The sequence below is a fragment of the Camelina sativa genome, chromosome 11 (genome assembly GCF_030686135.1).
Source record: "Camelina sativa cultivar CO46 ecotype springtype chromosome 11, ASM3068613v1".
NCBI classification, from domain to species: Eukaryota; Viridiplantae; Streptophyta; class Magnoliopsida; order Brassicales; family Brassicaceae; genus Camelina; species Camelina sativa.
In genome coordinates this window covers 49,161,256-49,175,771 of record NC_141890.1, presented here as the reverse complement: position 1 = coordinate 49,175,771, position 14,516 = coordinate 49,161,256, and the positions used below count along the sequence as shown (strand labels likewise).

Sequence of the window (14,516 nt, the reverse complement as noted above, 5' to 3'; positions counted from 1 at the left end):
GGGTTGTGTTATTACATTATTATATCCTAATACAGAAGCAAAATCACACACAGTAGAACAAGAATTCATAGTTTCACACAAGAAAAGTAGATTAGTTTTTAAAATACGACATAAACGTTTTAAACGGTCTTGAGTCAGCGGCGAGCAGATGCCCTGACAATTCCATGAAACGACTCTCATGGAGGCATTGGGGGTACCCCCCCCCCCCCCCCCCCCCCCGCGGCTCCGATGATGCCATTACCGCTACAAGAACCTACAGACTCCACACGACCTTTCTTCTGAATCTGATTCAGGGCCATCAGATCCTCCTCTGCTTCCCATTGTTGGTAGTAAGATTCCATCGCATCTTTCTTACGCTTATTGTTATGTGCTTCCATTCCAAGGACTTGTTGAGGCATTGTAGACGTTCCTTCCTCCATTAAGAGGTCCTTCCCTTTTGCAAACTTTGCCAACAGGTAACGGAGTCGTTCTGCAGTCAGTTCAGTGTCTTCAAATGCACTCGGGGCAGAGATCTCCTCTGATTCACTGATAATGAATTCTCTGGACTTTGATACGCGTTCCAAGCCTGGAATTTGTCCATCCGGGGCAATGGTCTGCAAAGTGTTAGTATCAGATTCATAGTTTACCTGATTCTGTGGATGATCCGGATCATAAGCATGATGGTCGTCATCACCATCATTGTCATCTTCAGGACCATCATTGTCATCATTTGGAGGGTAGCCGTCTTCAGGACCATCAAAAGATAGAGGACAGTCCTTTGCATCATGAGACAGTGATCCACACTTTGCACAGAAGTTCCTCAAACGCTCATATCGAAACTTCAGAATCGTATTTTCACCACCCCCATATTGAAAGTTTCTCTGGAATCTTAAAGGGGTGTTAATGTGCCAATTGATGCAAATGCGAACAAACTCCACCAAATTTGCATTCTCGTCAAAATCAACAGAGGCAACATTCCCCAATTTCTCTCCAATGTAGTTCACCATTGTCGTAGTGAGAAACTGGACCGGGATTCCATGAACCTGAATCCAGAATGGTATGATCTTCATCGCCTCATCGGTGATGTTGGGATACCAACGGTGCACTGTGAGCATCCAGTCATTAAACGCCCATGGTCCTCGACGAAGAACAAGGTTAAGTGTTTCTTCAGATTGGAAGATGAACAGAATCCTTCCATTACCAAGAACTCTACCACGGCATGAATCTGCAAAACCCCAGATTTTGGACATCTGTGCCATGATAGCCCGGACATTCTGCTTCTGAGGATTCACCACAGAAACGATCAGAGAAAAGCGATTGATATTCGCCGAGTAACCACAAAGTTCTGGTGGTAGTGGAACCGGTGCATCATCAATTCCTAGATTCAGATTCTGGAGATTTTTCCGAATGTTAGAACTCATTGTTGATGGTGTTGTAGTACAAAGAAACAGTACTGTTTGCAGTGTTGAAGAATTGCAAACAAACCGAGTAGTATATATATACGGAAGCCATGGCAGTTTCTTGAAACGGTTATCCAACACAAATGTCAGAAAAGTATAACTGTTAACAGATACCTGTAACATAACGAAACCGCCAAAATCATACCGGAAAATAAAACAATTTACCGAAAAAAAACTCCAAATTGGAGAAAGAGGAGGACGAATTGAGAATTGTTTTTTGCCCAAAAAATTGCCCTCAAAGCAGAGAGACGCCATAAAAAAGTGGATGTTTACGTCATACGAAAATACACAGATTTAGCTTAAATTTTATGATAAAAATCACTTGACTAAAACTCATGATCGACTATAGGAAGATAAAATGTCGGTGAGACTCATATAATTGTATAAGTTGATAAAATATAGAATTTATTAAAAAGTGTGGATGATATATATAGTGATGCAAGTACTTCCCATGTGCATTGATTGTCATCAATACAAGATTTTTTAAACCAGCCAAAAAATTCAAAACAAGTCTGATTGTTGGATATACAATTAATTCTTTTAAATGGTTATAAATATTTTTATGAAATTATTATATGAGCGTAATTTATTGAAAGATTGGACTCGAAGTCGAAGCACATGGTTCGGTGGTCCCAAAATCAAACCTCTATGGGCCATTGTCGGCTCAGTTCTCCTATTCCATTGTTTTTGGTGGGTCTTCTTTTTTCTTTTATATACTTTTCCTGCAAAGTGCAAACAACAAAATATTTTTGAGACACAAAAATAAATCACTGAAAGAAGAAAAAAAAGCTAACATTCTAAAGGTAAAATTATCAAAATTTTCATCTTATTGTTACAATAAGATACTTGTATTCTGTGGTAGCCACGCCCGGTCAAGAGGATAAGCGGCCTTAGCCAAAAATATTGCCATCAAACTATATCTGTGTTTTTCTAAAAATTTATCTTAAGTAATAGAAGTTCACACATTTTTAAAGCTAGTGTTATTATGGGTTATATGAACCTATGATCAGCTAATCTTTTAACTTTAAGAAAAAGAATACAGTATGAGCTAACTGTTAGGCTATTAATTATAGTTCAACGGTAAAGTTATAATAAATGTACAAAACTAAACCGTATTACTAAAAGTACACTAACACACTGTTGACTTTTGCTTCACCCTACATAAGTGTTCACCAACATTTAACTTTAAGTTCGTTGAGATTTAATAACGATCGAGTTCTGTTTCTTTCTCCAAGCTACGTGACAATTGCGCTAACTGTTAACCTGGATGTTAATTGTTACAAAGTGGTGTGTTAGTGTACATTTTGAGTAGGTAATGAGCCCTATTTCTTCTTCTCTAAATGACTTAGGTTGATTCCATTCTCACACGCTAAACAAAATAAGAAGAGGAAAAAGCTAAAAAAGCAAGGGTGGGTCCAATTTAATATCAAGTTGCATGCGCAATAAATCACCCGAAGTGTTTCATATGCTATATAGCCTCTAGCTTTGCTTTGTCTTTCTTCCTTCACTCATATGTTTCGTCCCAACTCTTATTCCTGTACCTTAAAAAAAAAATTATCATCAACAAATATCCAATAAACGCAATGCTACATTCTTCTTCATATCTATCCTTCACACTTCTTGTCTTTTTCTTCTGCTGCATTATATTCTCCACGCTCGCTTCGTCTTTGCCCGTTTCCGACCCTGAGCTCGTTGTCGAGGAAGTACACAGGTATTGTGACAAAAGCATAACACGTACGTACGTTGGTATTTACTCCAATGTTTCGCTTGAAATATTGTTTCCATGCTCTTTCTGTTGAAGCCTAATTACGATCTTCATCACAAGCTGATTTGTTGTTACTCTATTGTAGCATGTGACGACTAATTATGAGTGCACCTAATTACGTACGTCCAGAAGAATTAATGCTAATAAATTATCTGTTGGTTAATTAAGGAAAATAAATGAGTCGATGTCAAGAAGGAAGCTAGGGTTCTTCTCTTGCGGGACAGGTAATCCAATCGATGATTGTTGGCGATGCGACAAGGACTGGGAGAAAAACCGAAAACGGTTGGCCGATTGCGGAATCGGTTTTGGTAAAAACGCAATTGGTGGTCGTGATGGTGAAATCTACGTGGTGACTGATCCAGGAAACGACGATCCAGTAAACCCTAAACCCGGAACACTAAGATACGCAGTCATTCGAGATGAACCGCTATGGATCATTTTTAACCGAGACATGACGATCCAACTAAAAGAAGAACTCATAATGAATTCTTTCAAAACCTTAGACGGACGAGGAGCCTCCGTACACATCTCTGGTGGGCCGTGTATAACCATACAATATGTGACCAACATCATCATCCATGGCTTACACATACATGATTGCAAGCAAGGTGGGAATACTTACGTACGAGACTCGCCAGAGCATTACGGGTGGAGAACGATATCCGACGGTGACGGTGTGTCCATCTTCGGAGGAAGCCACGTGTGGGTTGATCATTGCTCGCTCTCGAATTGCAACGATGGGTTAATTGATGCGATTCGTGGATCAACGGCTATAACGATCTCTAACAATTATTTGACGCATCACAACAAGGTTATGTTATTGGGACATAGCGATACGTATGAACAAGACAAGAATATGCAAGTAACTATCGCTTTTAACCATTTCGGAGAAGGCCTCGTCCAAAGAATGCCAAGGTATTTTATCGAAAATAGAATTTTTATATTTAGTGTACTTATAAATGTGGATATATGTGTAACCAACTATAAAAAGTCAAGTATATATTGTCGGTTGGGCTTACTCTTAAAAGAAATAGCAAAGCCAAAAGATACAACAACACTAAACTTTAATACGTTTTTCCTTATTCTAGATCTAGGATGGATCAACCGAAATAAGTATGCTGTCTAAATCAATTGAAAAACAGTTGGGGTTAGTTGAACTAATATTTTAATCTTATATGTAGATCAGTATCAGATAGATAAGTTACTCTATAAGTAGAACATGAAAATTAATTTTAACAAACTAATGTGAAGTTTTGTGAATATAGGTGTAGACATGGATATTTCCATGTGGTGAACAATGACTATACACATTGGGAAATGTATGCAATTGGAGGAAGTGCTAATCCTACCATCAACTCTCAAGGCAACCGTTTTCTTGCTCCTGATGACTCTGATAGCAAAGAGGTAACAAAGCACGAGGATGCGCCCGAAAGCGAATGGCAAAGCTGGAATTGGAGATCCGAAGGAGATCTAATGCTTAACGGCGCATTTTTCACGTATTCTGGCGCTGGACCAACAAAATCGTCAAGCTATTCAAAAGCTTCAAGCCTAGCCGCGAGACCGTCCTCTCATGTTGGTGAAATAACTGTAGCCTCGGGTGCACTCAGCTGCAAAAGGGGTTCCCGCTGCTGATCATAGCCCACCAACGTGTATGTGGGCGCCGTGAGCGTGTGTATATATACATACATATAATTATTGAAATCCAGCACTTGAAAGCTAAGTATGTAATAATCTTGATGGCAAAGTGACAAAAGTGCTTATTACATTTTATCGTTGTGTCGGCAGAGGACTTATTTCACTCGGTAAAACTTAGAACTATATATAGCTCAACACACTTATAAACTGTGTCTACTATTTTTTTTTTTTTGTTAACTAATACTCTCGTTTCAAAAGGTATGTCGTTCTAGAGTTAGTGTTTTTAAAAATATATTTTACATTTATAATTATGTGACTTTTCAAACTAAATTCCAATTATATTCCTTATTTAAAACTAAGAACAAACATATGCATTTAAGTTATTAATATGATTTAATTAGTGGTATAGTATTAAAAAGGGATATGTTTGGAACTTTCTGTACGTAAGAAGAATGTGAAGATGTTTGAAATGAGTTAAAAAGACACTTTCATAAAATAGATGAAGTATTTAAAACGACTTGTTAATTAACTCACGACATCAGTGGCGGATCCAGAACCAAAACTTATATAAACTTATATGGGGCACAAATCATTTATTATTAATAATATTAAATATATAAAATAAATATTAAATATAATAATTTAAATTTTAATTTTATTTTGTTTTTAAATATATTTAAATTGCATAGTAAATATATTTAGAATGAAATTATATCTAAAGATATATTATTTATACATATTTAAACTCTTTATATTTTTGTGAAATAATTTAAACTCTTTGTATATAAGATAAATTACAAAAAGCGATAGTATGTTATACTAATTTACTAATTTTGTAATATTTTAACAAATATACAGTAGTAAAAGAAGGATAGTTGTTGAGAAAAAAGTAGAAAAATAAAATTTAATTGATTTAAAAAAAATAATAGGAAAACATTCGGTACTAAATAGGACAACATTGATCGTACGTTGGAAAGAAACACACAAAAAAAGCAACCAATAAGTTAAAGAGTAGTTTCGAACTTGTTACCTAAGAAACTACATGGGGCACTTAACTACCAAATAAGCTATGAGAGATAATTAAACAACCGTAAATCAGAAATATTTTATTATTAGCATGGGGCACTTGCCCCACCCCATATGTACGTAGATCCGCCCCTGACTCACGTTATATGCATCAATGCATGTTACAATTTTCTCAATATGATAATACAAATAGAATCACGTCCACTAAGGAAAAAAAACTATGATGTTTAGCATTAAGTCGTGTGAACCGAATCAAACAGCCCACATCTAATAGCCTTTTTTTTTTTTTTTGAACAAATCCCACATCTAATAGCCAACATGACAACATAATTCTATAGAAAAACACAAGAAGGGTAAAACAAATCACCGGATAAATTCGATTCGGTTCACCTCTTAAAAATTAGTTTATTTAGTAACAGAAATACTAACCATAACAATTAACAACTATGGTTCGTTAATAAGTTATCGGGTCTACAAATAAGCACAAGCCTTTCTAAAACATATATTGAATTGAGAGGCAAGCAGAATATATCAACGCAATAAAATGAATTATATAGCTATTCACACCACAATAGTATTAGTATATGTTATATCAGTTTCTATCGTTCATGCCGGAAATATTACCGCGGTTATAGCGTTCGGAGATTCGATACTTGATACGGGCAACAACAATAATCTCTTTACTCTAACTAAGGTTAATTTCTATCCGTATGGAAGAGATTTTGTAACTCGGATACCCACTGGAAGATTTGGCAATGGAAGGATTCCTACAGACCTGATTGGTAACTTTCTTTTGCAATAAGAAAAATAATATTGTCACCACTTTTTTATTAAGAAGTGAATTCATTCAGTCAATTTTTTTTTTTTTTTGGGGTGAAATATGAATGCAGCCGAAGGTTTGGGAATAAAGAATATTGTACCAGCTTATCGTAGCCCATTCCTTCAACCCAATGATATCTTAACCGGTGTTAGTTTTGCTTCTGGTGGTTCCGGTTTAGATCCAATGACCGCCAGAATTCAGGTAATTAAACTAATTAAGATAAAATGTGATTAGTTTTTTTCATCTAATAATCTATGTTGACTAATAATTTCATATTTATTAAAAAAAAAAAATAGGGAGTGATTTGGGTGCCAGACCAGTTAAATGACTTCAAGGCTTACATAGCAAAGCTAAATAGCATCACAGGAGATGAAGAGAAAACAAGATCAATTATATCGAATGCGGTATTTGTTATTTCCGCTGGAAATAACGATATTGCTATCACATATTTTACAAATCCAGCAAGAAACATTCGTTAAACTATCTTCTCATACACTGACTTGATGATTTCATGGACTCAATCATTCATAAAGGTCTAATACTTTTGCGAGAGTTAATTCCGAATTTACATAATTTGACATAAAATTTTAATTTTTTGATCATATGAAAAAAATATATGTATTGATATAGGAATTATATAATTTGGGAGCAAGAAAATTTGCAATTATGGGGACATTACCATTGGGTTGCTTGCCAGGAGCAAGTAATGCTCTTGGAGGGTTATGTCTAGAACCCGCAAACGCAGTGGCTAGACTTTTTAACCAGAAGCTAGCTAGCGAAGTCAACAGCCTCAACACGATGCTCCCAGGTTCTCGTTCGATCTACGTCGACATGTATAATCCTCTTCTTGAACTCGTCAAAAACCCTCTAAGATCAGGTAAACTTAAATCACCAAAATCTTAGTGTGTTTTTAAACAAGTTTTTTTAAAAATATTAAAGCGATATATGAAGAGAGTGAGAGACCAAAAACATAGTACAAAAGTGTAATGTGTTTTTTTTTGGTAAGTTTTGTCCGCTCTGTTTCATATAGTTTGTGTAACCATTCAAAACTTGATTGCAATCATTTATTTCGAATCAAAAAGTTCCTGATTTTTTTTTCATAAATTTTTTGATAATTTCTTTTAGGATTTACCTCTCCAACTAGGCCTTGCTGTTGTGCTCCGGCGGCTCCTGTACCATGCTTGGATGCATCTCGTCATGTGTTTTGGGACATTGGACATCCTTCGGAGAGGGCTTATCAGACTATTATACCTCCGATTATCCAACAAATCCAACAAAGCTTCGCTTGATTTGGGTCTCTTCGTCTATTCGACAATTATCTAAATTGTTGTCAACATTTAAACAACAGTTATTCTATTTATGTGTATATAAAAGATTCATTTTTCCTTTTTAAGTGTTAAATATTGCTTATCCTGTTTTCTCTATGTATATACAATCGTTGTTTTCATACTCCAAGTCCCATGCCTTTAAATATTTTCTTCAAATTTTGGGCCCTATTGAAAGGGTTAGACCCAATTCCTTCCGAGCTCACTTGTAAATTACACATAGCGTCAACAAAGTAAAGTGTTATCTAATCATGAATGGAAGCCCACAAATTTGTTTATTTTTTCTTCTTTGACCAAGTTCAAAGACTACTTTAAAAGGCTAGATGTCCCGTCCGGCACCAAAAGAAAACTACCGCCACGCTACATTGAGAATTTGTGATCAGCCAATTATCTATTTTATTTTATTCTACTTTAGTTTATTTATTTTGTGGTATTTTCAATTATAAAAATACAAACATATCCGATTAGCATAATAGTTTAGAAGACAGAAAGAAAAAAAAGTTTCCAAATAGTAAGGAGTCAGCGCCTCGTCGACGATTTTGGCTCCGAAGACCAAGGGAGGGGTGGTCAGGTCAACGGTCACCCTGGTTTGTGAATTGGTCAACCATCCTATTTATGTGTTAAGCATCTTTTTATTTTCTTTTTTGGTTTGAATGTTTTTTTTATCAAAAATTAATAGGAAATACACATATACAGACTGTCACTACAAAAATTTAGTAGATTTCTACCGTTTTATTAGGGTTACGTGCATCATGATTCATGATACTTTGCAAATATAAAATATATATCCAAAAAGTCCAAACTCTAAGGATAAGATTGGAGTACTAACATACACATCAGTGTCCAGTGCTTCGAAGAGTGATCAAGTGGAATATAAACAGTTTAGAATTAGAAAGTGTTCAGTAATATTTTAATTCCCATATGCTAAAATTTGTTAGGAAGAATCGTGTTACATGAAATCATCAAATTCATTAGTTTATTAACACTTTTCACTTTTGTCTTCCGTGGAAACTTTTCCGCAAGTTTTGGATTTTGATGTTTCGTTTTCTTAAAGAGCCATTTGTGAATACTTTAAAGTTATAACAACAACATGAGTAATTTATCCAACATATACATACTTGTAGACTTAATGAAAGGATAACAACCCCCCTATGTAACTATTATAAAACTAGGAAAGTGTACATAAACTACAACAACTCTCAAGGCTTAAAACAAATTTTGCAATGTGCAAGTTAGAAACTTAGGCTATGACTGGCGACAATAAAAAACGGATTTGAAAAGGGAAAAGGTAAAAACCGCTTTTGTTTACCAATCAACAAAAATAACAACAATTTGTGGTTTTTTAGAAAAAAAAAATCACGGATTTTTAGGTGGTATATTGCCTTGGACCGTTTTTTCACACAACATCGGTTATTATCCAGCGGTTTTGTTGAAACCCGCAGTGACCAGTGGATAAAACTTGTTTTACATGTTTTTTTGTTTTTTTGTTTTTTTTTTAGTTTAACTAAATTTGCTATATATAGGTTAAATCTATTTTCCAGTGGATAAAAGTTTTTTTTTGTTTTAATTTACTATATTTGCTATATATATAGGTTACATCTATATTCCAAAAAAAAACACATACAAAAGTAAAATAAAATAATTCTTAAACAATTTTTTCATAGATTAATAATTTAATGTATATATACCCATAGCTAATAAAATATGATTATATTTTTGTAAAATTTCAACCCATCTATCAAAAACATATTTTCTATATTTGGAATTTTTTATTAATTAATACAAAGTGGTAATGTGGTTTAATATTTATTAATCTATATTCTTTGAACAAAAAAAAATATAGGTTATGTATTTTATTTATAAATGAATAAATATTTTTCTTAGTACATAGAGTATATTATGTATTGTAATAAAAGTTTAATTTAATAATATTTACAAAAAAATTGCTAATTTATTTTTACAACTAGTATTATAGTAGACAAAATATACTTTATACAAAGTCTATAAAAATACATTACAATTATACTTTGTATTAAATATATACAAAAAATAAAATATTTATTTATTAATACAAAACAAATTAAAATATATATAATATACCAGTTATTAATAAAAAAAATATGAAATCAACATTGTACATAGTTTTTCACCAATCAAACATTATTTTATACCGGCTATTTTGCATTAACCGCACTTGTTCCGCAAATATATTTGTCCTGCAGTTCAACCATACCGCATTATCAAATCGGTTGTCCCGCACTATCAAATTCGTTGTTAACATTCGCACCTTGAATAGTTAACCTTGTCAGCTTGTCTAAATTAGTTATGGTCAACACATGTTCCGAACATATGTACTGGTTTTAAAGTCATAATTCGTTAAAGTGGTTCAGATTATCATATTTGTCCATGTCAGATAATTAATATACATACGCCGTACGCGCAACATAAAAGTCTACAAATTTTCCATTTTGATCACGTGTCATCATCTTAATGGCTAAGCTTGACTGTTATGATTGGCGTAGACCACCAAATCTGCCAACGTATTCACGATGCACTTTATTTCCTCCCACGATATACAATTCTTCCAACTTCTTTGATGTTGTGACAATTTAATAGACCAGAATAAAGAAAATTTTAGTGGCATGATTGGATAAATCAGAGAATGACAAGTAGCCAGACAAGAGGGCTTTAGAGTGGATGAGGATCAACCAGACACGTAGACAAGGAGGTGGCTCTTGGGAAGAGGCAAAGGTCGGTTTACTTTCAATAACCGGCCTTTCTCAACTATAAAATAAGATCTCATAAAATAACCATATATCAACACTTTTTCTACATTACAAGGCAAATATTTTTTGACCGGTTTTATCACTTTTGCCCACGTAGGATCAATAAAAAACATATACATTCGTGACTTCATGGGGACAAACGATCCTACATGGTACCAAAAGTAATACTTGTTTTGTTGTCATCCCAAACATTATATTGTACTTTTTAGTGGAAAGTAAGAAAATAACAGTATATAGGTGTAAATGTTGGGAATATAATAGAGTCGACAACACTGGTGTATCGAAAGGTCTAATTAAACACTAATATAATGATCATGATCTATAGGTTAGATCCTGTTGGTATAATCAGGTTGGGAATAAGAAAATGTTTGTTAGGAGGCACTGCGGCTATTTGACGATGCTTGAGACATATTGACGCTATTGAATTTTATAACAAGATATATTACAAAACACTTTATACATATGTAACCGTAGTTAGATAAATGTAACTTATCAAGAATTTCAGATATGATATTAGTTCTGATTGAAGAAAATAAAGTTTTTATAAAAAAAATGTAAATTTTCAAACTTTGCCGACTGGGAACACAAAATGATATTTATCATCTCAATAATTTTGTAAAGCTAAGATTTTTTTTTTATTTTTTATTTTTTAGAATCTGTGCTTTGTATATTTATTAGTCAATTAACAAGCGTAAACGACATAAGTCCACATGGGTTTTTTTTTGTTGTTGGGTTTGTTTACATTTATTGGTTTTTTTTTTTTTCTGACAACACTAATCTTTTTTGTCTTTGATCAACACTATTCTATTTTCTGTTTGCTACATAATTTTTTTTTTAGTAACAATAACAACATAAAATAGCCAAGCTAAATTGTTATGGGTATTATCTGTATGATCAAAAGTAATGAAAACGGGGAAAACAAAACCATAACCTATTATTTGAATCTGGGGTTCATATATCATAATGACTTATAATAAAATTGATACAGTTAAAAGACAGCCGCAAATTATTTATCATGAGTCATGAGACTTATTTAACGTACATACAATACAGATCTGAGAGCCTTAAACCCCTGATAATACAGTTCACTAATATATATTGTTATCAATTTATTCAGAATAACAACAAAATACAGAGAATCAGATACACGAGAACGAGTGTGTACAAAATAAACAGAAACCAAAAGAAAAGAAAAAAAGATATTTTATCTATAAAGAAAGCCACGTGTATTCAGAAAAAGGACCAAAGGCTTCATTGAGCTGTCTATAAAACACAGAGAAGCATGCCTCTATGCTTCTCCATCATTCAATTAAGAACTCCTCCACCGAAATTTTTTTAAAAAAAACAACACTCTCTTTCTCTCAAACGCAAAACGATGGCTATAACCGCTACTACAAACGGCGGCGACGTTTCGTTAAACGCTGATAAGGTTTCGTACGATCTTGTGGAAACTGATGTTGAGATCATCACCTCTGGTCGTCGTCGTATTCCTGCACACTCCGGTATCCTCGTAAGTTTTCTTTTTTCCCGATGAAACTCTTCGTACGTTCTTCATATAATCAAACCTTTTTTTTTTTTACCTTTGGTGTTATATATTTGGTTTGGTTTAAGATCTTTAAAAAATTGCAGGCTTCAGCGTCACCGGTACTAACAAACATCATGGAGAAGCCGAGAAAAATCCACGGCGGATCATCGAAAAGAGTTATCAAGATTCTAGGTGTTCCATGTGAAGCCGTTTCAGTTTTCGTCAGATTCCTCTATTCACCAAGGTTCGTTCGTTTATTCATAGTATCACCTTTAATGAAAGTTCTCATGTTCATAATAACAATACGGATCAAACTAAGTACATCCTCTTAAACTTAAACCTTTTTACCTAATTCGACTTTTCAACTTTATGAATGTTTAATGAATTTAAAAAGTAATAGTATCTCACAACCAGATGTCCAGATTGCGATTGATTTTGTTTTAAAACGTGTGAAACACAACACACATAGGTTAGACGAAACAACCTAGCTAGAACCAAAATTGAAAAGATCAACTGGGATCTTTTAATTATTTTAAAAGTTTAATGTTATAATGACTAAAATACCCTGACTTGTCTTTGTTTAGTAGTCTCACCGAGAATGAGATGGAAACGTATGGGATCCATCTACTGGCTATATCACACGTGTACATGGTGACTCAGTTAAAACAGCGATGCACTAAAGGCGTCGGTGAGTCAGTAACCACCGAAAACGTGGTCGATGTTCTCCAGCTGGCTCGGCTCTGCGACGCACCTGACCTCTTTCTCAAGTGCATGCGTCTCATTCAGTCCAAGTTCAAGACCGTTGAACAGACCGAAGGTTGGAAGTTTCTTCAAGAACACGATCCTTTTCTTGAACTCGACATTCTCCAATTCATCGACGAGGCTGAATCGGTAATTTTTACTCATCACAACACCTTTTGTGAAAAATTGGTATTCAAGAAAACTCTGTTTTATTGTTTGATCCTCACGGTTCGATAGGAATATACAAGTCCGTAACTAATATTTTGATTACTAGCATTTTGAATTGAATATATCCGAATTAGCTTCTTATCATAGTTTTTGGGTAAATTTCTTGCAGAGGAAGAAAAGAAGACGGAGACACAGACGAGAACAGAATCTGTATATGCAATTGAGTGAAGCCATGGAATGTATAGAACATATATGCACCGAAGGTTGCACACTGGTCGGACCATCTTGCAGCTTAGACAACAACAAGTCAACATCTCAAGTCAAAACCGGTCCGTGCAGTGCTTTCTCTACTTGTTACGGGCTCCAACTTTTGATACGTCACTTTGCAGTATGCAAGAAACGAGTAGATGGCAAAGGTTGTGTCCGTTGCAAGAGAATGATTCAACTCCTTAAACTCCATTCTTCCGTCTGCGACGACCAATCTGAATCTTGCCGTGTCCCTCTTTGCAGGTAAAATTACCGACATTTTAGAATCATTAACTAAAACCACATGTTTAATGTTTCTAATGATAAAAGTTTTCACTTTTTGATGGTAAATCTCACTTGATTTTATTCTTTTCTTTTTAAAACTTTCGGCGCCAATTATAATTATATGTTTTGTGATGGTAGCCTACTTATTAGATGATGAGTCGTGATCGGACGGCTGGAAATATTTTGTTTTGTTGAAATTGTTAAAAGATATTTGTTTTTCTTTTTTTTTTTAATCAAAAGATATTTGTTAAAAGATATTTTTGAAAGCATAAAAATCTGATATCGTTGTCAACTTTTTTCTATTTTGGTGATTGGAATAGGCAATTTAAAAAAAGAGGTGAAAAGGACAAGAAAATGGTTGAGGAGACGAAGTGGAAGGTTCTGGTGAGAAGAGTTGCGTCCGCGAAAGCCATGTCTTCGTTGTCCCAATCAAAGAAGAACAAAAGTGAAGTGTTATTTAAAGAAGAAGTAGAAGATTTCATCAGAATCCGGAACAAGTTAATATGAATATTGTAAAATATATGGCATTTAGATTAGACAATGAGTGTTTGTTAGAAACCATTATTAGAGTTGGAGGTTTTGTTTGTGTGTATTTTGTCTTTTGGACCGGTTGATTGGGTTAAATTTGTCGATGAGTAACCCTTTCAAGTTTCAACCTGTCTTTGTTTGGTCAGATTTATATATATAAATGTGATATTGGTTAATGGTTACAACATACAATTAAGGTTTTGGAGACGTTGTGGTAAAAATATATA

At 34.2% G+C, this 14,516-nt stretch overlaps 3 protein-coding genes across 5 annotated transcripts; all 3 read left to right on the top strand.

Annotated features, from left to right (window-relative positions):
• Positions 1-2,725: 2,725 nt before the first annotated feature.
• Positions 2,726-4,972, top strand: LOC104726926 (putative pectate lyase 22). 2 transcript variants are annotated; one of them, XM_087474029.1, is made up of 3 exons: positions 2,726-3,150; positions 3,373-4,119; positions 4,470-4,972. In XM_087474029.1, the coding sequence occupies exons 1-3, from the start codon at positions 3,023-3,025 to the stop codon at positions 4,834-4,836; spliced, it is 1,242 nt and encodes a 413-aa protein (XP_087330155.1). In that variant the 5' UTR covers positions 2,726-3,022; the 3' UTR covers positions 4,837-4,972. The 2 variants fall into 2 exon arrangements, with proteins under 2 accessions (XP_087330155.1, XP_087330156.1); XM_087474030.1 differs by having other exon boundaries at positions 2,808-3,150; positions 3,290-4,119.
• A 1,437-nt stretch (positions 4,973-6,409) lies between these two features.
• On the top strand, positions 6,410-7,974 carry LOC104729049 (GDSL esterase/lipase At5g63170). The gene is given in 5 exon segments (XM_087471655.1): positions 6,410-6,647; positions 6,756-6,886; positions 6,982-7,218; positions 7,316-7,562; positions 7,811-7,974. Coding segments are annotated over 5 exon segments (1,017 nt in total).
• Positions 7,975-11,866: 3,892 nt separating this feature from the next.
• On the top strand, positions 11,867-14,465 carry LOC104726923 (BTB/POZ and TAZ domain-containing protein 1). Of its 2 annotated transcripts, none has more exons than XM_010445894.3 (5): positions 11,867-12,306; positions 12,426-12,565; positions 12,906-13,212; positions 13,400-13,740; positions 14,082-14,465. In XM_010445894.3, the coding sequence occupies exons 1-5, from the start codon at positions 12,172-12,174 to the stop codon at positions 14,266-14,268; spliced, it is 1,110 nt and encodes a 369-aa protein (XP_010444196.1). In that variant the 5' UTR covers positions 11,867-12,171; the 3' UTR covers positions 14,269-14,465. The 2 variants fall into 2 exon arrangements, with proteins under 2 accessions (XP_010444196.1, XP_010444197.1); XM_010445895.3 differs by having other exon boundaries at positions 12,036-12,306; positions 12,909-13,212.
• The last annotated feature ends 51 nt before the right edge of the window (positions 14,466-14,516 follow it).